Source organism: Thermobia domestica, chromosome 1 (assembly GCF_964235325.1).
Source record: "Thermobia domestica chromosome 1, izTheDome1.hap1.1, whole genome shotgun sequence".
In the NCBI taxonomy this organism is placed as follows: domain Eukaryota; kingdom Metazoa; phylum Arthropoda; class Insecta; order Zygentoma; family Lepismatidae; genus Thermobia; species Thermobia domestica.
In genome coordinates, this window is record NC_137454.1 from 393,937,792 (window position 1) to 393,962,383 (window position 24,592).

At 37.5% G+C, this 24,592-nt stretch overlaps 1 protein-coding gene across 2 annotated transcripts in view; it reads right to left on the reverse strand.

Annotated features, from left to right (window-relative positions):
• The window catches only part of LOC145665300 (nuclear factor NF-kappa-B p100 subunit-like), a 441,938-nt gene that overhangs the window by 290,638 nt on the left and 126,708 nt on the right, over nt 1–24,592 (reverse strand). For both annotated transcript variants that reach the window (XM_081732596.1, XM_081732599.1), the window contains exon 3: nt 24,329–24,481. In XM_081732596.1, coding sequence (XP_081588722.1) covers nt 24,329–24,481 — 153 coding nt within the window. The remainder of the gene's footprint in view (nt 1–24,328; nt 24,482–24,592) is intronic.

Sequence of the window (24,592 nt, forward strand, 5' to 3'; positions counted from 1 at the left end):
CATAGTCTTGGGACGTTAAAAGAGAGCATAATCTTGGGACGTTAAAAGAGGGCATAATTTTGGGACGTTAAAAGAGGGCATAATCTTGGGACGTTAAAAGAGAGCATAATCTTGGGACGTTAAAAGAGAGCATAATCTTGGGACGTTAAAAGAGGATATAATCTTGGGACGTTAAAAGAGGGCATAATCTTGGGACGTTAAAAGAGGGCATAATCTTGGGACGTTAAAAGAGGGCATAATCTAGGGACGTTAAAAGAGGGCATAATCTTGGGACGTTAAAAGAGAGCATAATCTTGGGACGTTAAAAGAGAGCATAATTTTGGGACGTTAAAAGAGGGCATAATTTTGGGACGTTAAAAGAGGGCACAATCTTGGGACGTTAAAAGAGAGCATAATTTTGGGACGTTAAAAAGAGGGCATAATCTTGGGACGTTAAAAGGGCATAATTTTGGGACGTTAAAAGAGGGCATTATCTTGGGACGTTAAAAGGGAGCGTAACGTGGGATGTTAAACTCAAAGATTGCATTTCATTTTATTTCATTAATGTGTATGTCCATGTCTTATTTAGCCTTGGTGTAGAAATGTGAGATAAATTTCAAATCAATCCACCCAAGAACATCACCGTTGCCAACCTTAGCCTCAATAATATAAAGTCATACTGGTTTAGTTATTCACCAAAATTCCAGATGCACATTGCACAGTCAGTCTACAACGGAATCGTTTTCAAATAAACAGCAACTACGCGAAGTCGGACAGAGTCTATTTCAATATAATGTCTCGGCATTCACTTCCTGGAAGTTATGAAAACTCCCGAAAAACCTCGATTGGGACAACAGGCCCCCAGATTCGGACTCGAAATCACCTTATTAAGAAGCAAGAGTGCTGACCGTTAACTTAAGCCCGGTTTTTAGCATTTCATTCATTGACTGAAAAGTTTTATAGATATTAGTTTTTTTTTGTTTTTTTTTTTAAAGAAATGCCGTATTCTTCAGTGTGTTCGTTCATAGTGACCTCTGTCACTATATCAACAGGGAATAGGCTGAAACTTAAGTGTTGGTAGCACGGGACCTAATGGTGACAGTCTTCACCACTATTCAGAACTCATCATCATAGGTTTTCTGCCATTATTGGCAGGTCACTTGCTACAACTGATAAGCTTCCATGGTCTTCCACTAACCTCTTCGTCTTCACGTACGATTTTTCTGCTTTGATATTGTCCGTTAATTGTAGTCTCCTTCGTCCCCTCCCTCTCTTTCCTCCCACCAGACCTCTAAAACGTACATCACTATACAGTTCCTTCTTAGTCAATGTCCCATTCAGTTTCTCTTCCTCTTCTTAATAATACCTAAAATTGTTCTTTTCGCTCCTACCTTTCTAACACCCTCTCATTCGTTTTCCGCTCAACGCCCAACATAAAAATAAATAAATACTAGTACTGGTACTTATAGTTCCTATTCAGATGTCGAAATTCCATGAGCATTGCAGTGAATAACTAACGTCTTTTCCAAATTGTACATCGTAAAGCCATGCCTATTGTCATGGAATAATTGCCTTATATTGAGAAAAGAAACGTTCTACATCACACGAAACCTAGCATATTTGAAAAGGGGCATATCACGAATATTCACACTAACAACTTCATTTGTGTTTTAGCCTTCCCATACTTCAGATATTATACATAAGGTTTTATAGCCAATGTTTTTCTTAAACAAATCCTTAAATTCTTTTTCTTACGACTTCAGCTTTCGAAGCCATTCAGCTTTATTTCAACGCACTCTACTTCTTTACCTGAAGTACTCAATAAATCTCTCATAATTTATGGTTCCTTTATGGTGTGTTAAGAAACCGAACTTGGGAGATACGAAAGCCAAGTCACATTTTAAGCTATTACCACTTACCAAAAGAATGAACCATCGTCTGGGTTTAGTTTAGTTACTACAGATACAAATGCTTCAAAATGATCCGCATAATATAGTACTGCATTAAGCCAGGTATCCCACCTCGTTGGAGGAAGTGAAAGATCGCGATTTGTTTCTTTGAAAAGCTCAATTTTAGTTTGCGATTTTACGAAAATGTTTTCCCATTTGACACTAAGGCCGCGCCTCCATTGCTTCCGAATGCGAACTGCGAATTCATGTGCCTCTACTACATCCGAAGTTTTGCGAATGCGAATCCCTAACAGCACAATTACATAGCAGGCATATGCCTATCAAGTTCCTTCAGATACATGGGAATGTGTCCAGTATGTGCCTTATGTACCTCTGAGAGAAAAATCACAGGGATGGCAAGTGATAGTCACAGTCTATGTTTGCCCCTAGGCACATACCTGACATGTACCTGGGGAACGTGCCTAGCATGTTCTAGGTATGTTCCCCATGCTGTAAACGTCAATAAACCACAAAATTACACCCCCAAAATATGTTAACTCGCCTATATGCGTAATGTGCTTACATTAAGATGAGTCTAAACAACATTTTAAACAAGTAAAAAAAAGTAGCGCTACCCTAGGGTAGGCGCGAACCAGCAACATTCGGATTACTAATCCCGTACTCTTTTGACTTGGCCAGGTAGGTGATGAAAAGGAAGTAGCTGGCAGAGGGATAAATTGTTGAGGTCTTTTGAATTTGGAGAGTGCTCCTTTAATCGCGTATATTCGACGATAATCGTTTGGGATCAGATATAATCTGCCCGCCATGTAAATTTTTATAACAAAATGACGAGTGTCTATTTACTTTATTTCATGGTTCTTTCATAGTCACTTTCACATTATCGACGACAGTTGCCATCTAATAAAGTTGATGCATTTGTTGCTTCGAGTACACAATCGCTTATAAAAAGAAGCAACAAATGCATCAAATGTAGGAGTTGAATTTAGAACACCGAAATAGAGCATGCCTAGTACATCATGTGCTGTTAGGGTATCTGAAACAGTATGTATCTACAGGACGTACCTAGAACATGACAGATATATGTCCCAAGTGACGACATAAAACAAATGACTGTTAGAGTTCGAAACTGAGCCAGGCATATAAATGCTATATTTGTGGTACATAGTTGCAAATATCAATAAGGTGTAACAAGTACCTAAGACTGTAGGTAGCTGAAGTACATGCTTAGCACATGAATATCGTATGTGCCAAGTGTTGAGTACCTAAAAAGTAACTGAGACACCTAAATGGCACATGCCTAGCACATCTTGTGCTGTTAGGGGAGTATGTCTATATGTTTTAGATATATCTGAGATGAGAGAAAAATTCACATTTTTATCATTCCTATTGGTATTAGTAGTTTCTTCCCTACTGACTGTGGTACTTTTTGACTTAACAAATGAATTCCAATATATTATATATAAACATATATTATCGCCAGGGTCGAAAGCGTTCATTTTAAAGATGTCCATAATATGCGATTTTTTTTTAAAAAAAAATGATACTTGTTGGTCAGCATATTAAAGGAAATAGACTCATAGTTGTGTGGAGAATGGACAGAGTGACATTTTTGCCCCTTATTGTTTGTGTTTCTTCCGTGATTTCTTAAATCCTTTTACGATGGTTGTTACTAAACTTCAGAGTGTTTAATTTCAGTTTGTGATATTTTTGTACCATTTTATTCATATTACGTGCTTCTATAAATATATTGTATACTTTTAATTCGCGTGAAATGCGATTACATTCCAAGCTAGAGCATACTTACAAATCCTCTAAATTTGCTCATGTCCACTCACAACTGCGACCGAAGTGAGTCATTTTTCGTTAAATCGCCCACACTGGCCAGTTGATCGAATTTGGATAATGCAAATCATACACCACTAGCAAAAGAAGAAGACTGTTGCAGCTTTGAGTAACGACTGAGAATTAATTACTGGAAAGCTATTAAGAAAACCAAATAAAAAGTCATTCGAGAATGTCCTGGTATGGGGAGTTTCGACCAATCAGGGATAAAAATTTGTAGACATTTTCCAGTTTTAGCCAACCGAAGAGAAATATCTGTTTACATATTTCAGTTATGTCTTTTCTGTCCATGTATTCTAGTAACTGCTGAGGACTCAGTTGTTAATACTCAAAGAGGAAACCATTCGTAATTCTACCACGCAGTTATCTTCTACAGCGGGAGAAAGCAATACAACATAATATTCACAATTTACTACAGGGTTCGATTCCAGGTGGGGACACTCGGTCGAAAAAAAGTGTAAAACGCTTTTTCAGGCCAGCCACCCTGAATGAGGTTTTCTTCATTCGCACCAGGCTAATGCCGGGCTGGTAGCGGTCCCAGGCTGCTTCCTTCATTCCCCCACCCTTTCTTCCTTCCCTTTCCCCGGAGAGTGACGTCATCCCTCAAACGTGACGGGCTACATGGCCTTAGGTGCCGAAAGCCCAGAAATCTAAAAAATCCCAATTCAGTCACAATTTACTATTTATACGAATGTTACTGGAATAGTTCAAACTGTAACTCTATCCCAGCTCGTGCCAAGTGGGCTTTGTGGTGGACAAACACCGTCTTCGTGGGTTTTCTCGGGGTTCTCGTTTCCTCCCACATTCTTCATTCCACCAATGCATTCATTCCTCATCATCACTGTCTACTTTAGCCTACCTGGCATAAACCGTGGGACGTTAAACTGAAAGATTTCAAGGATTTTCATTCTGCCATGATTGATTTTGTGCCCTTAAGCAAGACCAGTTCTTAGGTGAAAAAACACGACATTGTTCTTACGGGGAAAAGCCATGGAATTTACAAACAGGGAATCACCACGATGGGAATAGCCATAAAGCAGGCCTGACAGGAATTCCTTCCCTCCAGGCACGTAGACAGGATTTCGTGAAAGGGGGGGGGGTCCGTGACATGAAATACTATAGTCATCACATCTGGGGCTCGATCATTCTAAACTATTGTACCGGAACATATATTGGTTTGTTTAACCAGAATTTCATAACGGGGAGTGGAGGTGGGGGGGGGACATAAAATTCTGAAGGCCCAGGAGCTCGATCAATCTAAACTACTTTACTATCAACATCTATTCGTTTGTTAGGACAATAAAATGAGGATATGTTGGTAAGTATTTTAATAACAAACTATGAAGAAATCTCGAGTAAAATAATAATTTAAAAAACGTATTGAAATTTTTTTTACACTATTTACGTCCTTCCTCTGTTCATTCAAATATAACATATGATCTCAACTAATATAAAAAGTACATATTCACTATAATAAAAAGTACATACTCGATAATGTCTTGTAAAATATTTTACAATATCTGCGTTCCTTTCTCTGTTGAATCAAGTATTAACGGAACTTTCTTTCCACATAAATTATTGATTTTATTATACTGTCTGTTCCAATGACAGGTTAAAGGAGGAGCAGTAGAAAATTGTTTTTGAAATAACATGTTTGATACTGCAAGGATGCGATGACGAAAAATTATTATATATATATATATATATATATATATATATATATATATATATATATCCACGCTGTTCACAGCAACACTATGCTTTCGGAAGCTTGAAATAGAATTCCGTATCTTTTCTAGAAATTTCAAATTCCCTGACTCTTCCAGGATATCTCGCTCACCTAGCCACCATGTACAGTATTTCAAGTAATACAAATCTCCTCATAAGAAAGAGTAGGATGTAACCAAAAGCTTCCTATAGTTTTTTTTTTTTAATTATTTTAACGCTGATCCTTCTTTTTCCCATTTCATTTTGTTTCATCGTTCCTTAATTTTTTTTCATTTCTGGTCTCGGAGGAAGGGGGGGTCAGAACCCCCCGGACACCCCCCTTGACTACGTGCCTGTTCCCTCGAAGTAAGAATATGCTGGAGCCGAAAACGTCATTTCCACTTCCTGTTTATCTAACTGGTTCCAAACAAACCAGCTTTGAGCGGGTTATATGAAGAAATTTACGCGGTACTCGCCTCTGTTTCGCTTTCGAATGTAGATCTAACCATAACAGTTTAAGAGTATATGCAATATTGACTACATAATTATTAACAAATCAATTCAAATTAGAAATATTGTACTATATAATACATTGAAGAGAAACAATAACAAAGCCACACTATACAACAAACGATATAATGATGCGAATAGATGTATCTCAATATTTTTAAAGGACACTTTCTCTCCTTGCACATTCTGCCAAAAGGAAATTAAAATACACATTTTTACCAAAAGATTCCTTGCTCTTGTCTTTTTTGTTTGTTTAACATTTTTGGGCTAATTTCACTGTTTAATACTGTAATATTGTTTCTTAGTAAACTGATAACTGAATCACACGTTTAAAAACATAGTATAATCTTCGAATAGTGCCTGCCCCAGCATGGAGTGATATTCGCCTGCCTCCAAGGGCGCCCATCAAGTGGGGGGCAAGGAAGGGGCGCTCGCCCCTAGAGGAAATTGTACTCCGGAATATCGAAAACCCAACAGAATTTTTAGAATATAGTTACAGCAAAATTTAAAACTATATTTGAAATTTCGCTTTTTCTCGCCCCCCCCTTGGAAACCACAACATGGGCGCCCTTGCCTGCCTCCGCTCTTTTCGAGCCCCACCAGCAGCGCAAGTTTGATAATTTTACTCTTGTCGAAACACAGTGTAAAAATTTGAAACTCTTGATACAATTTAGATTTGCAGACAATGGGTGATTTTAAAATTGGTACATTAGCGTTGCACATATATTTAAGACAACCGCATTTAAGTAGAAGCACACGATAACCTTACCGCATATGAATGTTGGTAAGAGTATAGTACAGCCAATATAGTAAAGTGTTAGTTTATCTCATTTCGTTTGACATAAACTACGGGTGCGTCAGAAAAATGTATACACACTTTGAACGTCATATAAACCGTATTTCCCGCGCTACAAGGTTCAATTTCTGGGAGAAAGTAATGTTATCTTTCTTCAACAGGTGTCAGCAGAATTGTTGCTCTAGCTACTCAACCCAGTTAGTGGCAAGGAAGGAACTGCAAGATGGCGGACGTACTTTTAACTTTGAAGCGCGGAAGCAGCGAATTAAGTGGTATTGGAAGTGTGAGAATGTTGCTGCGGTTCAAAGATGACGTTCACAAACGTAAAATACGTAACTTAGACACACTTTGGAATGAGATTCAAGTGGTGTATGCAGAAATCCAATTGGACACGTTGGTACCATCTACGAAATCAGTGGTGACTCGTATTCAGAAATGTATTGATGCTGAAGGCCACCATTTTGAACAGTAATCACATTTGCGTGAGAAAGTGTATTTGTGTTCCAAATTGGACTTTAAGCTTTCCATTTCCAGCAACTGAACCTTGTAAACCTTGTAGAACGGATTCTATAACGGTTCAAAGTGTGTATACATTTTTTTATTTATTTTTTTTATTTTGTATAATTGTTCCATCCTATCGATCTACGATAAGTGCGCATGGAGAAAACGGAATCACTTTTTGAAAATTTACGTCTACAATCTGCTAATCTATGAAAATAATTCTGTGCAAGAAAATTATTTATGTAGGAGAACATAAAAACAGGGTTAGAAAGTATCATAGTTACTAAAAAATTGAAATGCAAATCCACTTGTAGTGATTATTAGCTCAGGTTGGTGTATGCTTTTTGTACCTGTCTTTCTTTACACGTACTCATCGGCATAACCGTGAGACATAAAACTCAAAGATTTCATTTCATTTTCAACTTCACTGATCCGTCTGCTCCTTATAAATGCATCCTTACGGATGGTCGAGTTTCACCGAGCTGCCCCCGAATTACCATAGATGCAGTGTTACGTAAAGTGCCACCCAGCATAAGTTGGTACGTGTTTTCCTTATAAGTTTTAATACATATGTATGTTGGCATGTTACAAATCTGTGCGCCATTTGTGGTAGGCAAAAAGAAAATAATAATTCAAATAACATTAGGACATTAGATAGGATAGTTAGAGAATTATATCTTTTAAATAATTATTTCTGGTGTCTACATAATTATTTCTGGTTACGCCTTTCAACTTTACCAATGACAAGCAGGGAATGAACACCCGCTAACAAAAGAATGAAGAATAAATTAGGAAACTATTTCCACGAAGGGATGTAAGTTTCTGAGATAAGTATTCGTAATTGTATGTTCTAAAATCAATTCGTTATTCTAGTGCTGTTCACCTTTGCTCCGAATATCTGATCACTAATTTAAAAAAATGAACTTTCTTCCATATAGCATAACAATTTTCAATAATTTTAATTAAACTCAATGGGTTTTATGCAGAGTCGTTCTGACGTATGATTAGTGCCATACTAAAACGGGCGCCGATCCTGGGGGGCGAGGGGGCCTGGACCCTTCAAAGCTCATGTGGGCCCCCGTGTTGTAGTTATGAATATACAATATTTTGCATAATTTGAATGCAATTTGTCTTAAAATCCTCATATAAATATACCTTCTGTATCTGAATGCCCCCCCAAATTTACAAAAAAAAAAAAAAAAAAAAATCGGCGCCCTTGCTAAACAGGTGGACTAACATGTGTTTCCAACAGTAGTCAGGCTTTTAGTATGACGCTAATGATATGTCAAAACGACTCTGCAAAGGGCCACTGTTCCTGTTGTAGTAACGCATATTTACTTGATTTTCTTTATACGCAATTTAACCAAGGATGTTATAAAATAGAGGATCTGCCCATACGTATCTTCATCATATGAACCCATTGAAGCCAAAAAAACAACCGAGCACCGTCTGATTGGCTACTCTCGTTTCCGCCATGATTGTTGGCTCGAAACATTGCGATCTTAGTGGCGCGGAGTGGGCAGAGTAGGTGTGGCGAAGCTGTGACGTATGGCTTCACGATTTTGTTGTATGGGCAGATCCTCTATTTTATAACATCCTTGAATTTAACCTTTTTTCATACATAGGACGCCATTGAAACTAGCGTAGCAAACACCCTAACAGTTTGTTTGTAACCAATATGGCTGCGGCCAGTAAAATTCACAGCAGAGGACTTTAGCAGCGTATTGCTTCCAGGCAGGCCGGTAGCCAGCCCAAAAATGTAGGGGGTGCCGGTAGAAGTTAGGGGGGCCCGATCCAACCATATTATGGTTCATCACCATATTATAGTTCATTTGCAAGCCTGCTGTGAAAATTTTAGAAAGGGCCATCAAAAATTTAGGGGGGGGTGGCCTCCCTAGACCCCCGTGGATACGGGCCTGCTTCCAGGTATATTTCGAAGAGGAGTTTACCTTTCCCCTTGAAGTTATCAACATACTCCCCCCATTGCTACAGTAGGATTGATTAGATGTCGCTCTTTTGCAGTCATAGCCTCCTATATACAATATGAACATAGAGAACGTTGTGGCAGAACTAGAGACCTGCACGGGCCGAATTTTTCAGCCCGAGCCCAATCCGGCCCGAATGTACTTAGGCCCGCCCCAGCCCAGGCCCGAAAGGTTTTGGAGATTTTCGGCCCGAACCCGGCCCGGCCCGATAAGTTTTTTTTAAATTCTTGGCCCAAGCCCGGCCCGGGCCCGATAAATTTTAGAAGTTTCATTTTGTAACATTTTTCACGGGCACGTTCAACGTTCAACGTTTGCCTTTATTCTAATTATCGTTTAACGAATGTCAATAATTATTAAAGAATTGCAATTAATCGGCCCCAGCCCGGCCCGACCTGAAGAGAAATCAGTGTCGGCCCGCCCAAGCCCGGCCCAGCCCAAAGAAATAATAGAGTCGGCCCGCGGGCCGGGCCGGGCTTCGGGCCTCGGGGCAGGCCCGGCCCGTGCAGGTCTTTAGGCAGAACACGTCGTTCAGCAAGTAGTGTCCTAACGCAGCCATTCATATTTTGATTCCCCTGACTCTCGCAGATAAAATTTTCTGGAAAAATGCCTGCCCAGCTTTACAGCCGTTTATCTTGGGCTATATGTTCTATAGAATTTAATAGATTATTAGTATTTTCGCAGCATTACAATGCTTTCCCCCCCACTGTGTACTGAAACTCTCTCAAAGCCCTCACACAGCCCCACCCGGAGGAAATCTTAAAACACCACTGGTGTCAGAGAAGTTCATTTTGCATAAACTTGACTTGAATTTGTTGTCAAACGAAAATCGGAATCACGAATCTGGACGTTTCTGATTTGTATTCTACACTTTCAGTGTAAATACTTAGGGTCTTTTTTTTTATTTTTGTCTCAGAAGCATGTGTGTGTTTTCCCCTTTTGAATATGCTTTGCTAGAAAACAATTTCATTTAGTATAGGCCCTATATTTATGCAAACTGCAAAGTATGAAGGGAAGCCATAACGAAAGCACGTGTTTTTTTTTTTTTCACCTGGGAAGAAGAAAGGGTAACCACAATCCTAAAAAAGGATGTAAGTATTTCTCTCGGTGTCGGTAGCAGAATCACAAAACTCATATGACAAATGATTTACAATATGTTGACTATTTTATTTCCTGACAAAGATATGGGTGTGATCCACACATAATAATAATAATAATAAAATAAAAAAGAGACAACAACGGAAGTTGCAAATATCGTAATTTATACATGATAAGAATGCAATGCGCTCAACAACGTTAAAACCTGAAAAGCTTGACAACAAATCTATATTTAACCCTGGCCTTAACAGCCCACACACACACTTGTAATAATCGTTCCTATCTATACATCAACACAATGATATAGGCTGCTCAACGCTCTGTATGGACTCTACACACACAGATAGAAGTACTAAAACAAACACACAGACGAGTTAAGTTATCTAAACGCGGTAATTGAGGATACAAAAATGATAGAGCTCAAGAATTCCTAGAACTATGACAAGCTTTTGTTTGTTTCTCTTACGCTCTACGAGGAACAAACAAAGGAAATGAATAGCAAAAGATAAGTTTTTTAAAACATTTTTTCTTGAATAAGTTATATAAGTATCTCTTTTGGAAGAACTGATACATAATAAATCCTCAACATTAAGCACGTTAAAGTCTGAACATCAATAACACATCCGTATGAAGTCACTTCCTGTCTCTTAATTCCACAGGAAAATGTAATCTTTCAGTTCAACATCCCGTTAATACTATTCCCTCTAGGCAAGGGCGCCCATCAGGATTATTTGTGTGGGTGCTGGAGCCCCGGAGCACCCACATACTCGGCGCGCATGTGTCTGGGTATAACAAACGGTTCAGCAAACTTGAAATATTTCACCAACCGGTTCTAGCGAACCGGCTGAATATCACCACTGTGCATATGTGTATCCATAAGCGACGGACGAGGTCTATTCAAATAGGGATGGCCATATTTTTTTTTCTTTGAAAACCACTTTTTCGAAAAATGAATTTTCCGAAAACGAAAAATTTTCAAAAAAACGAAAAATGATATTTCCGATACTGTATGGAAAATGATATTTTTAAATCGAAATCCTAAAGCCGCCCCTGGTTTGGACATCTGAAGTTCAGTCATATTTTGAACATTCTTGGGACAGTTCCTATAAACTACTCTTGGGAAGCATTCGAGACATTTTTTTGTTTACGGATAGCACACTTTAGGATATTATTTGGCACATTAAACAATGAAGAGAACACATCCTTTTAAAAAAAAAAAGTCCAAATAACGATGAAATAACTAATTTATTTCTTGCGATGTATTGTCGTATTTATTCGGAATTAATACATGTCCGGCATTTTAACATCTTGAAAAGAGAAAATGTCTTTGATCGCAAATCCAACATTGGTATGAAACATTTATCTTATATTATACACTGGGTTTGTAATCTGTACATGGAACTATCCGTGCGTAAGAAAGATTTATATAGGACGACTATGCCCGTCTTTATATAGGACGACTATGTCCGTCTATCTTCAGAGCTGCAACGGTAAGAAATAGCAAGAAAAGCTTTCCTAATATGTGTCCCACGAATAGACTCGCGCCGAGTCGTGAAGCTTGGCCTAGATCTACCGATTTCGCCACCCAATAGAACGCGAGGGTATGTTCCAGTCATCAACCCCCACCCATCAAATTTTGTCAGTGTCTTCTCTCGCGCTACACGGAAAACATCTCCCGAGAATACAGTGTTGTCGGATTGGCGTCAAATTCCGTTTTGTTAATTGTTTTTTGTTGCGTTATATTTTCGTTGTTACTATTCGTGCTATTGTTACCATTTTAGAATAGATGTTACAGTAGTTATTGTTGTGCAGTGGTATTATTGGTAATTTTTAAATGCCTTTTTTATATACTCGTTTACTATGTTTTCAAAGTTTGGCAACATTGTTGGCGAATTTCAGCTGTTTGACGTTTCCCCAAGTGTGCGTTCGGGAAGCGGCTCCACGAATTGTACCGAAGTTTTCCGATGTGTTGGAGCTCAAGCAAAATATTTCTATGATTGGTTTAGAGCCCAAGCTTCACGACTCGGCGCGAGTACTATAGTGTTGCTCACGAAACGAGAGTGGGGCACAATGGTTCAGTGGCAGAGCGCTTACGTTTGGTGCGTGGTGTCCCTGGTTCGATCCCCGGGTGGTGGATAACATCGTGCCCGTGAGTTTTCTCGGGGTACTCCCGTTTCACTCTCATTTCACAAATCCCGCAACAGGCGCGGCGTCAGGGCAGAGGACGGTGTGAAAACGAGGACCATGTGAAGACGAGGCGGATCCAAGGATACCAAGGCTGGCACAAACAAGGAGGACGGTCCAGGAAATATGGACAAGTATTATGTAACCTTTTTATTTAACCTGTGCTCTGTTCAACAAATTTTGATCGAAAGTATGTAAATTGTTCAAATTTATGATTTTTGCATTAATTTAAGCATAATATGAGAAATGTAATAGTACTAAAATTTAGGAAAAAATTTAACCAAAGTAGTTGTAAATGCCGAGATTAAGGTATTTTTACATTCATTTAACCGTAATGTGATAAGTTTGGATATAATTAAGACATACACTAGCCCATAACTTTTATACCCCTGTACATTCATATTTTAAAATGTGCAAATCAATGTTATATAACGAACTTCAAATTGTGGTAGAACAAATTTGTACACTCCGCATCAAAAAAATTGCGACACCTAACGCCGTGCAGCTAGGCCACCAATTATACTCCTTCTTATCCCATATCTGGTAGAGAGACTCCCTCCCTCTCCTCTTTTCTTCTCTCCTATACTAAAATTAGCTAACAACATGAACGCAATTCTAATTTCAAACTATACATGTATTAGTATCGATAAAATGAAATAACAAAACCGAGACGAAACAAGATTCATAAGTTGATTTAGGGAGAAACTGAAACACACATAATGAAAAATTGAAACCAATGAATGTCTATTTCATAGAGGTTCAGAAACGAGCCAGAGAGAGAGAGAAGGCGAGAGAAGAAGAAAAGTGAAAGGGAGAAGAGATAAAAATGTGGAATTTTAAACTTAGCAAGAAAAGAACCCAACATTATAAAGTTCCGTTACCAGAAATCCAACAGTAATATAAAAATAATGTTTGTTTTATATATTTTTCAGGACTATTAGAATATATAGAAGATGCTTGAAACATTCATTAAGTCACTTTCAAAAAGGATAGCATACTCAATTTCCAGTACAACTGAAGCTCTCACGGGACACATCTAAGATAATGTAAACAGTTTAACACACATGCTTTGTTTCTGCGTGGTTCGGTTGTAAATTCAGTAGTGTTCATTGGACGTACTGATGCAAACTACATTCTAATAAATCCAGTAGGTAGCGTAGGTCATATCTCCCATTTCAGACTACTAATGCAAAGTGAAAAAAAAGAAAAAAAGAAAAGAAAAAGGAAGAAACAAAGAAAGATAAAATTGAATGATTGCTATTTTGCTGATAAATTTTTTATCAGAAATATCCTATATTAAAAGTCCAAACCGTATCATAATGAAAAGTTACAAATGTTTAAATGGAAAATTGGATGTTCCTTATAGATGTAGCAGACCTTGCATGTTTCAAATTTCAACGTGAATAAATCACATTGAATTATAAGATGAAAACAAATTTGTGTCGAACTAGTATAAATAAAATTTTGTTTTCAAATAACCAAAGAGGTTATCATTTTCTAGTCTTTTCCGAAGATTTATGTGTACCGAACATCTAGCATCACTTTCATCTCTTGCGAATATAACGTTGTAATTTGCACAGAGAGAATGAACACGCTTAGAGCTAAAACGGATCATAGTGTTGGTTAGCTTATGGACCACCACTGGATCAAGGATTCAAACCCATAGTCACCCGGTAATTCGACTGAGACTCGGTAACCCAGATGATAAAAAAGATATTTTGCTTATTCTCTTGTGTTTAAACAGTATTTCTTTCAGAGATGACCAGGACTGGAGATGTTATGTCCAGAGCACGAAGACTCGACGCTGAAGTTGCCAGTTAATTACATTCTCCAGACAACGTCTATCGTTCTCTTGCTCCGTTTTAACTTTGGAACACGCACACGCAGATGAAGTGCGTGTGTACGTGAGAGAGGGGGGAAGAAGTGAAAGATGTAACGACAGGATAGAGAAACGACAAGAAAAAGAGAGATTGAGGGACGAATATAAATATGAAACATACTTATCATTACAGTGTATGATGAAGAACGCACATACTGTTTATTCGAATTCTCGCCAGTGATGCTTTGTAAGTTCTCCAACAGAAGATAAATCTCTGTTTGCAGCCATTATTTTATGCGAAAAAGTTATATTACCTGGTAGGGAATCCAACCCAGATTTTCTGCTTGGAAGTCCGGTACTTTACCACTGCACCACCGATTGCTTTCCCTAAACTTTGTTAAACAAATGCTGTAATATTTCTTTCTGAGAACGATAACACGAAAAGTGTTTACTGCAGATCAATGAAGTGTTTCGAATGTCCTGGTAAATCCTTTGCCCTTTCCCAACCAACATTCGTAAATCGTCTCTATCATGACAAAGGTGTTTGCTTCCACATTCTTAAGCATTGCACGTATAATATGAGAAATCGATTCTTCACTATCACTTTGCAAAAAATGCAAACTTGGCACGAACTGGATTTGAACCCATGCTAGATACCTTCATTAATCGTAACTCCATTACGTTACCGCTACACTACCATGCCACCTGAAGCTAAAAGGCAAATATTACTTACTTTAGCCTTGATTATTAAAACGATCAAGCTTCTTCCTGTAAGGTTATTTGCACCCAAGTGCACAAAGAAATTCATTTATTCGACGACATAGAGAGAAATTAGTGCCCACTAATAAAGGAAACCAGATTCAATCCAGGAAAAAATACAGAAATAAAAACCTATTATGAAGTAATTTCGCCGTGCACATTTAAAAGTACGCCAATAATAATAATAATAATAATAATAATAATAATAATAATAATAATAATAATAATAATAATAATAATAATAATAATAATAATAATAACCTATATTGTAAAATTGAAAGGGACTGACTTATAGTCTCTTGAACGACCCGACCGATCTCGATCAAATATTCAACATTGATAATGTTAATACCTGGGAGTAGTTTTATCTATTCGTTTTGATGATGTTACTTAGGGCAGGGGGAGGATGGAAGAATATAAGAAATAAAGAAAACTTAATGTCTTGAATAAAACGACCGACGTGGATGAAATTTTCAACATAGATTACGTTTGTGCAGTGGAATGCTTTTAATCATTTCATTTTGATGGTGGAATGCAGGGAAGGGGAGGACGGGGAGATATACAAAAACCAATTTAAATTGAAATAAAAGTGACTATGTTAATGAGTTAATAAGTCTTGAACCACCGAACAGATCTGCATCAAATTTTCAACATGGATGAAGTTCGAGCCTGGAATGATTTTCATCATATCACTTTGACTACAAAACTTAGGGGAGTGGAGGGTAGGGGAAAGATATATAAAAATAAATAAAACTTAATAAGTCTTGAACCACGCGAACTATCTCGATCATTTTTTTAACATAGATGAGATTCGGGCCTAGTATGGTTTTCATTATTTCACTTTGACGCTAGAAATTAGAGAAGGGAAATGCGAGAGGGATATATATATATATATATATATATATATATATATATATATATATATATATATATATATATATTTACACATAAATAACATTTAATAACTCTTGAACCACCGTACCAATCTCGATAAAATTTTCAACCTAGATGAAGTACGAACCCGAGATGGATTTCCTCAAATCATTTTGATGGTGTAACTAATTGAAGGGGGAAGGATAGCAACATTTTAAAGATAACGAAAAATTGCCGATATTAGTATCGAATCTATAATTTTTGGAGTCGCAGAGATGAACAGTGACACATCTGATGCCGTTTAAATCCAAATTCAACCCGCATGCAACATGGAGGAGGGTAAGACATATAAAAATGATCAAAATAACCAATATCATTGTGGAATTCATAGTTTTCCGGGTGGCTGAGATGAACAATGGCACTGAAGATGCCATGCTCCGTAGCATGGGAAGGTGAGGGGATATATAAACCTCATCGAAAATGACCGATATCAAAGAGCGCTTTAGTAATAGTAAAAAGTGATTAAAGAACGGAGCACATAATTATTTTTTCTCAATTTAGCCCAGCAAAGCGGCCAATTGATGCTATTATTATTATTATTATTATTATTATTATTATTATTATTATTATTATTATTATTGGCGTACTTTTGAATTTGCACGGCGAAATTACTGCGTAATAGGTTTTTATTTCTGTATTTTTTCCTGGATTGAATGTGGTTTCCTTTATTAGTGGGCATTAATTTCTCTCTATGTCGTCGAATAAATGAATTTTTTTGTGCACTTGGGTGCAAATAATCTTACAGGAAGAAGCTTGATCGTATTAATAATCAGGGCTAAAGTAAGTAATATTTGCCTTCTAGTTTCAGGTGGCATGGCAGTGTAGCGGTAACGTAATGGAGTTACGATCAATAAAGGTGTCTAGCATGGGTTCAAATCCAGTTCATTCCAAGCTTGCATTTTTTACAAAGTGATAGTGAAGAATTGATTTCTCATATTATACGTGCAATGCTTAAGAATGTGGAAGCAAACACCTTTGTCATGATAGAGACGATTTACGAATGTTGGTTGGGAAAGGGCAAAGGATTTACCAGGACATTCGAAACACTTCATTGATCTGCAGTAAACACTTTTCGTGTTATCGTTCTCAGAAAGAAATATTACAGCATTTGTTTAACAAAGTTTAGGGATAGCAATCGGTGGTGCAGTGGTAAAGTACCGGACTTCCAAGCAGAAAATCTGGGTTCGATTCCTTACCAGGTAATATAACTTTTTCGCATAAAATAATGGCTGCAAACAGAGATTTATCTTCTGTTGGAGAACTTACAAAGCATCACTGGCGAGAATTCGAATAAACAGTGTGTGCGTTCTTCATCATACACTGTAATGATAAGTATGTTTCATATTTATATTCGTCCCTCAATCTCTCTTTTTCTTGTCGTTTCTCTATCCTGTCGTTACATCTTTCACTTCTTCCCCCCTCTCTCACGTACCCACGCACTTCATCTGCGTGTGCGTGTTCCAAAGTTAAAACGGAGCAAGAGAACGATAGACGTTGTCTGGAGAATGTAATTAACTGGCAACTTCAGCGTCGAGTTTTTCGTGCTCTGGACATAACATCTCCAGTCCTGGTCATCTCTGAAAGAAATACTGTTTAAACACAAGAGAATAAGCAAAATATCTTTTTTATCATCTGGGTTACCGAGTCTCAGTCGAATTACCGGGTGACTATGGGTTTGAATCCTCGATCCAGTGGTGGTCCATAAGCTAACCAACACTATGATCCGTTTTAGCTCTAAGCGTGTTCATTCTCTCTGTGCAAATTACAACGTTATATTCGCAAGAGATGAAAGTGATGCTAGATGTTCGGTACAGATAAATCTTCGTAAAAGACTAGAAAATGATAACCTCTTTGGTTATTTGAAAACAAAATTTTATTTATACTAGTTCGACACAAATTTGTTTTCATCTTATAATTCAATGTGATTTATTCACGTTAAAATTTGAAACATGCAAGGTCTGCTACATCTATAAGGAACATCCAATTTTCCATTTAAACATTTGTAACTTTTCATTATGATACGGTTTGGACTTTTAATATAGGATATTTCTGATAAAAATTTACCAGCAAAATAACAATCATTCAATTTTATCTTTCTTTGTTTCTTCCTTTTTCTTTTTTTTCACTTTGCATTAGTAGTCTGAAATGGGAGATATGACCTACGCTACCTACTGGGTTTATTAGAATGTAGTTTGCATCAGTACGTCCAATGAACACTACTGAATTTACAACCGAACCACGCAGAAACAAAGCATGTGTGTTAAACTGTTTACATTATCTTAGATGTGTCCCGCGAGATCTACAATTCTACTGGAAATTGAATATTCTATGATTTATGAAAGAGACTTAATGAATGTTTCAAGCATCCTTTATATATTCGAATAGTCCTGAAAAAATATATAAAACAAACGTTATTTCTATATTACTGTTGGATTTCTGGTAACGGAACTTTATAATGTTGGGTTCTTTTCTTGCTAAGTTTAAAATTCCACATTTTTTATCTCTTCTCCCTTTCACTTTTCTTCTTCTCTCGCCTTCTCTCTCTCTCTCTCTCTGGCTCGTTTCTGAACCTCTATGAAATAGACATTCATTGGTTTCAATTTTTCATTATGTGTGTTTCAGTTTCTCCCTAAATCAACTTATGAATCTTGTTTCGTCTCGGTTTTGTTATTTCATTTTATCGATACTAATACATGTATAGTTTGAAATTAGAATTGCGTTCATGTTGTTAGCTAATTTTAGTATAGGAGAGAAGAAGAGAGGAGAGGGAGGGAGTCTCTCTACCAGATATGGCATAAGAAGGTGTATATTGGGTGGCCTAGCTGCACGGCGTTAGGTGTCGCAATTTTTTTGATTCGGGGTGTACAAATGTTTTTGCTACATCAAGTAAAATCAGCACGAAATAGTCCTACTTTATTTATAGTTGAATATGAATTCACTATTAGTATAGACAAAATTCAACAGTTCCAAAAGAAGCAAAGTAAAATCTAAATTTTCGAACAAACAACTACACCACAATATAGGCAAAAGTTTCGTGAGATCCCTTGCACAAAATAGATTCCTGATTAATTCATTTTGAGCGTCTTCGCTTGGCCTGTCTTTTATACAGTACACCTGGAGCGTCCCTTTCAGTAATCCAACAGTAGTGTTCTAACATGTTAGAACTCCACTTGCCCTCGTGCCTCTTCTCCATGACTGCAATATATTGATAAAAACGCTCACCACGTTCGTCACTTACTGCTCCACAATCCTCAGAGAAAAAGTTGAGATGGGAATGAGTAGCATAACAACAACTCAGCCACTATTTCTCCGTAATTTGTTGCTTGGTGTCTTCCCAAGAACTGTGAGCAATCACTTTTCAAGCTTTCCAACGCAGCTTTTTCCTCGCCTTGTAGAATTTCATCAAACTGATGATCTCTGAATAGCTGCTGAATCTGTGGTCCTATAAAGACGCCTTCTTTAACTTTTGTGTCACTTAAGCGAGGGAATTTTCCTCTTAAGTTCTTATAGGCCTTGCCCTCTTGGTTCATGCTCTTAACAAAACTTTTCATGAGACCTAATTTAATATAAAGATGGGAAAGCAAAATTCACTTACGATCTACAAGTGGTTCATAATGCACATTTTTCATCCCTGGCTGAAGAGTTCCTCTTGTACTCCAGTCACTTTTGCCGTAGTGAGATGCATGATCTCTACTGTTCAACTCACAAATAAAGCAACATATTTTGTATACCCTAATTGCATACCTAACAACAGCGCTATCACTTTGAGGTAGCTACAAATGAGCCAATAAAAATCCTAATATTTAACGACTTGAAGTAAAATTCAACTTCGACGTTTCAAATTTTCATAAGATTTTTTTCAAATGAACTGAATAACCTACTAGAATTGAAGGAAGTTCGTTTCCAATATCTAAAAGCCCTGCCTTTAAACTCACCTTTGACGAATCTATGAAGAGCCTCCACTCCGTAGGATCGTAATTAATTTTGAGAGCATTCATGAGACCACTTATATCTATACATGCTACAAGTGTCTTGCATAGTAAAAAATGAGGTGAACTCCTTTCCCCTATTCCTATACACTGAAACATTTACTTCTTCCTGCAATAAATTCCATTGTTATAACCGTGACGTTACAATTTCTGCTTTGCTTTTTGATAGTCTAAATACTGATTAGATCACTTAGCTTTTTTGAGTGAGTCTATGTGGTTCACTTAGGGGAGGGGGTCGTTTACTACAAAGTCAAGGTCGTTCGAAGTGCTTGGTTCAGGAGCTACAACTTCTTGGTCATCATCGGAAGAAAGGTCGTATTCTTTGGGTGGGTCAGGAAGAGGTAGTCCTTCATGTGGAACTGGGCGCATTGCTGAAGGAATATTAAGATATATCAAGGTCCTCTTCTTCTTCCTGAAAATTCCCTTCTGGACAAAAGGAACCATTTTCGATGTGGTCGCTTGGCTCCCTCCAAATCATAGGCACTGCGAAAGGCATTGAACGTCTCATCCCATTAATCCAGTTTCTCAGATTGCTTGCACAAGTGTTACAAACAATTAGGGGTGCCCAAGCTTTATCCTGGTCTCCAATTTTACAACCATAATAAAGTTCATAACCTTTTCTTATTAATGGTGTTATATACTGCATTTGTGAAGAAAATGTTACTTCTCTACACACGTAGCAGAAATTGTCCGCTCTATTTACACAATGTCGCGGCATTTTCGTCTATTCAAACATTTAAAATGTCATTTTAAGCAACTGAGGAGAACTGTTCAAAAATATTCTTGTAAAACTGTCTTTTTTATGCAGCACCACAAGAAAATCACATGAACTCTGATAACTGCAATAGCTTTGTTGTTTCGAACAACAGCAGAGCACAACTGTGATAACGAATAGAAAGAAACAAAGCGTAGTGTTGCCAGATCAGGAATTCCAAATAAAGCAAATATATTCACTATTATAACGTTATTTTTGGACATGGATGTAAAACAAAAACCAGAGCTAATATTTGATTTTTGCTTTCACATTCGTGATCAGCACCACAAAATCAATAAGAATTAGGTGATTTTGTTCAATTTACATTTTCATTGTTGAACAGTCTAATTGGAGCCCTCAGCTCACTTTATTTTGTAATTTTAATTTCAAAACTACTTGGTGTAAACTTTCTCTTATCTAAATATTTGTTTCTTTTGCTCTGATGATTCTTGCGAGTGTCTGGCAATACTGGCGCAAATACCTGAGCTGATTGCTGGGGCAAGTGTACCTTCGTATTCATTACAATACGATGGTCACACATCCATCTTCATCAGTTTGAAGAGTATAATCGGTGAAATGATAAACTTTAAAAAGAAATGCAGTTTTCTACCAATAAATAAACAAATAGTGCCTGCCAGAACTATAGTCCTCCAAATTAGCTTTTACGTGTTGTGTGTGTGTGTGTGTGTGTGTGTGTGTGTGTGTGTGTGTGTGTATGTGACAAATATATGTGTTCCGGTCGTGTTATTTTCGGCTGTCTAGATCGAACTTCCTTACCTTCAAATAGTTTTGAATCTGCGTCACAATTCTGCTAGACTCCAAAAATACTATGCTTTCAACAGGAATCGAACCCGGAAACATAACAAAGACAAGCACTTTACCCCTCAGTTATAAAGGAGAATTTCATTATTCTAACAGTGTTAAAGCTAAGAATGGAATTTAATTTCTTAAATAAAGAAAAGATTGTTGACAGTCAATAGTTTGGTCTTGTTTTGAGGTGTAAGATGTCTCAGTTCCCAACACACATTGCTGGAAAGATAAGAACAGAATTCAAAATTAACGCACGACAAACATTTCACACGTATATTATAAAAGTCTCCCGAAATCGGAAAGGTACAGAAAAATGGCGTCAGGACAAGGTTCCGCAATCTCAATAAAACTCGTACTTACATAGAAAAGTGAATCAAATTGACGGAGAAATACAACTGTTGAAAACCAGCGCACTGAAAAAGATGTCTACGATGCAGCAAATAAATGAACTACAGTACTGTGTATGTTAGTAACGAAAGGTTGATAAATTTAAATTGTTACTGTCAATAATGAAGTTCAGTTGAAGACTGAAGTCAGGGCCGGATTAAGAGGAGGGCTTAGGGAAGATGTAGCCCCGGGCCTCCACTCTGATCAGATTCTCAATTGGGTGTCTACAAAGAATCATACAAAATACAAAGGTAAAATATGACCAAAAATATGAAATATTCACATAACTTGCCGACTGTACTCTCACAGAAACGTATTAGGTGAAATCAGCAGGGGCCACATATTTTTCTAGCCCCGGGTTAAGATGGGTTAATCCAGCTCTGACTGAAGTATGGTTGAAATAACCATCCACATAGCAGGCAATCTTTTATATAATGATATTTTTTTTGTTTGTTCATTATACAAATCCAGCCCGTGCCTCTGTTTAAAATGAATTATTGATCAGTAAGCACCTGAGTCGATCCGGAACTTTTTTTTTATTTCATTTGGATTCTAACACGTATCCTAAGAGGGTAACAAGGTTGAAACATACCTTTCAAACGTTCGACATAAACCTGTCCTTCTCTGGGGAAAAAATGGACGTCTAAGCTAGTTTTGCGTAAGAAATAATGTAAAAAATCATTTTGATATTTTTTCCAACAATTTTATTAAGTAGCATTATTTTCCATTATCCATAATTATAATTATCCATTTCCACAACATCTATCATCTCTATATTATTCTCCAATCGAAACTAAACAACCTCCGCAATTATTTCCTGTGAGAGTCACATTCCGCCATTTTGAAACCTCTTGACCTCATTGGTCATACGTTATTATTCGGTAACACGTAAGCCACCTGCATAGTGTGAAGTTCTGCGAAGTAAAGTAATGTTTAAATATGCAAAAACATGGTCTTCTCAAGAAATCATTTCATGTTTATAGTTGACTAAGGGAAGAAAAAAAAAAAGAAAGAAAACTGTAAACTAGATGTAGTTCCTTCGTATTACAAAAAGTAAATGAAAGCATTATTTACTGCTGACAAAATGTGTGTATGCATTTATTAACAAATAAATGTTGGTAGAGTTATACTAAAGCATTTGCAAATCTCTAATGATTGTGTTACATTTACCATGTCTTGACTCGTTTGAATACTCTAATCGAAGGGAATTTCTAGCCCACTTACCTAAAGTAGCTAGTGGTGCCATCGAGCCAGTAAGGAAAGAGTGGCAGTTCCTCGCCCCTGAGAATAAAAATAACCGTCAGCATAAAGCGTACCTTTTACGTATTAAGCCAGGTAGGTAACTCCACCGAAAAACTTCGGAATGTGATTCCTTGTATCAGTTGAAAGAAAAAAAAAGGATCTAATAAGCATAGGTCGAGAAACGCCATCTTTCGTAGTTGTAAACCTCCGAAAATTCAAAATATCGTGTTTGCAAACTATGGGGCCTATCGCAAAAGATTCAAGGGGTTACACAAGAACTAGCGCTCTGTATACACTGAGTGCTCATTGAATTGCGACCATCTATCTAATACTTGTTGCTCCACCTTTTGCTCAGAGAACAACCTGGACACGCGTGGCATAGATTCTGGTAGCTGCTGATATGATTCCAAGGGAATCTGACATCATACACAGATGTTGATGCAGGAGTCATGGTGCGAAGAGCTCGTTCCGCAACACCCCATAAATTTCTATAGGATTAAGATCCGGTGAGTTAGGGGGCCAATTCATATGCTACAGCTCCGTGGAATGTTCCATAAGCCAAGCAAGTACAGTCCTGGCTTGGTCGCAACGTGCATTGTCGTCCTGGAACATGCCGTCTTCGTGTGGGGTAGAAGTGGTGTAGTGTAGGGTGTACGTGATCCTCTAACACATACAGGTATACAATAGATGTCTCGCTGCGGTCCATGCATATTAAAGGTCCCAGTCTATGCCAACAGAAGAATCCCCAGACCGTACAGCTGTCCCCACCAGCCTGTACAGTACGCACCACGCACGAAGGACACATGCACACGCCCGTCCGAGAGGAGTAGCACAAACCATGATTTATCGGAGCAAAACACCTTTTTCCAGTCATCTACTGTCCAATTAGCGTGTTCCTGTGCCCAAGCGCGACGAAGTTGGCGCTTATGAGTCATTTTTTTCTAATTGTGACAACTTTAGCATATAGGCCAACTTAACATTATATAACCTATGTATAAAGTATGAAGTCTACATGTTAACTTACCTAAGTACTTACAACGTAAAAAATAGAAGTAGTTAACATAACTACTGACAAAACGCCATGCATCCGTTGAAACAAAAGCATTAATAATAACAAATGACTTACCTGTTTCCACTAGACCGGATGATTGGAATTCCCCCTCACAAAGGAAGTGGGTTGAGAAATCCATCGTTGCTTTCCAAACACATGCACCATTTTCTACTGGTACTCTGTAACTGGAAGGATCTGGTTCACAAGTGACCAATTCCCTTGCATTTCCTAGAAGATAACAGAAATAGTGTAAAAAGAAATGAAATCTTTCTTTTAAAATTATTAAACATATCAATATTTTTCATCATATATTGCATACGACATAGACATCCGTGCACA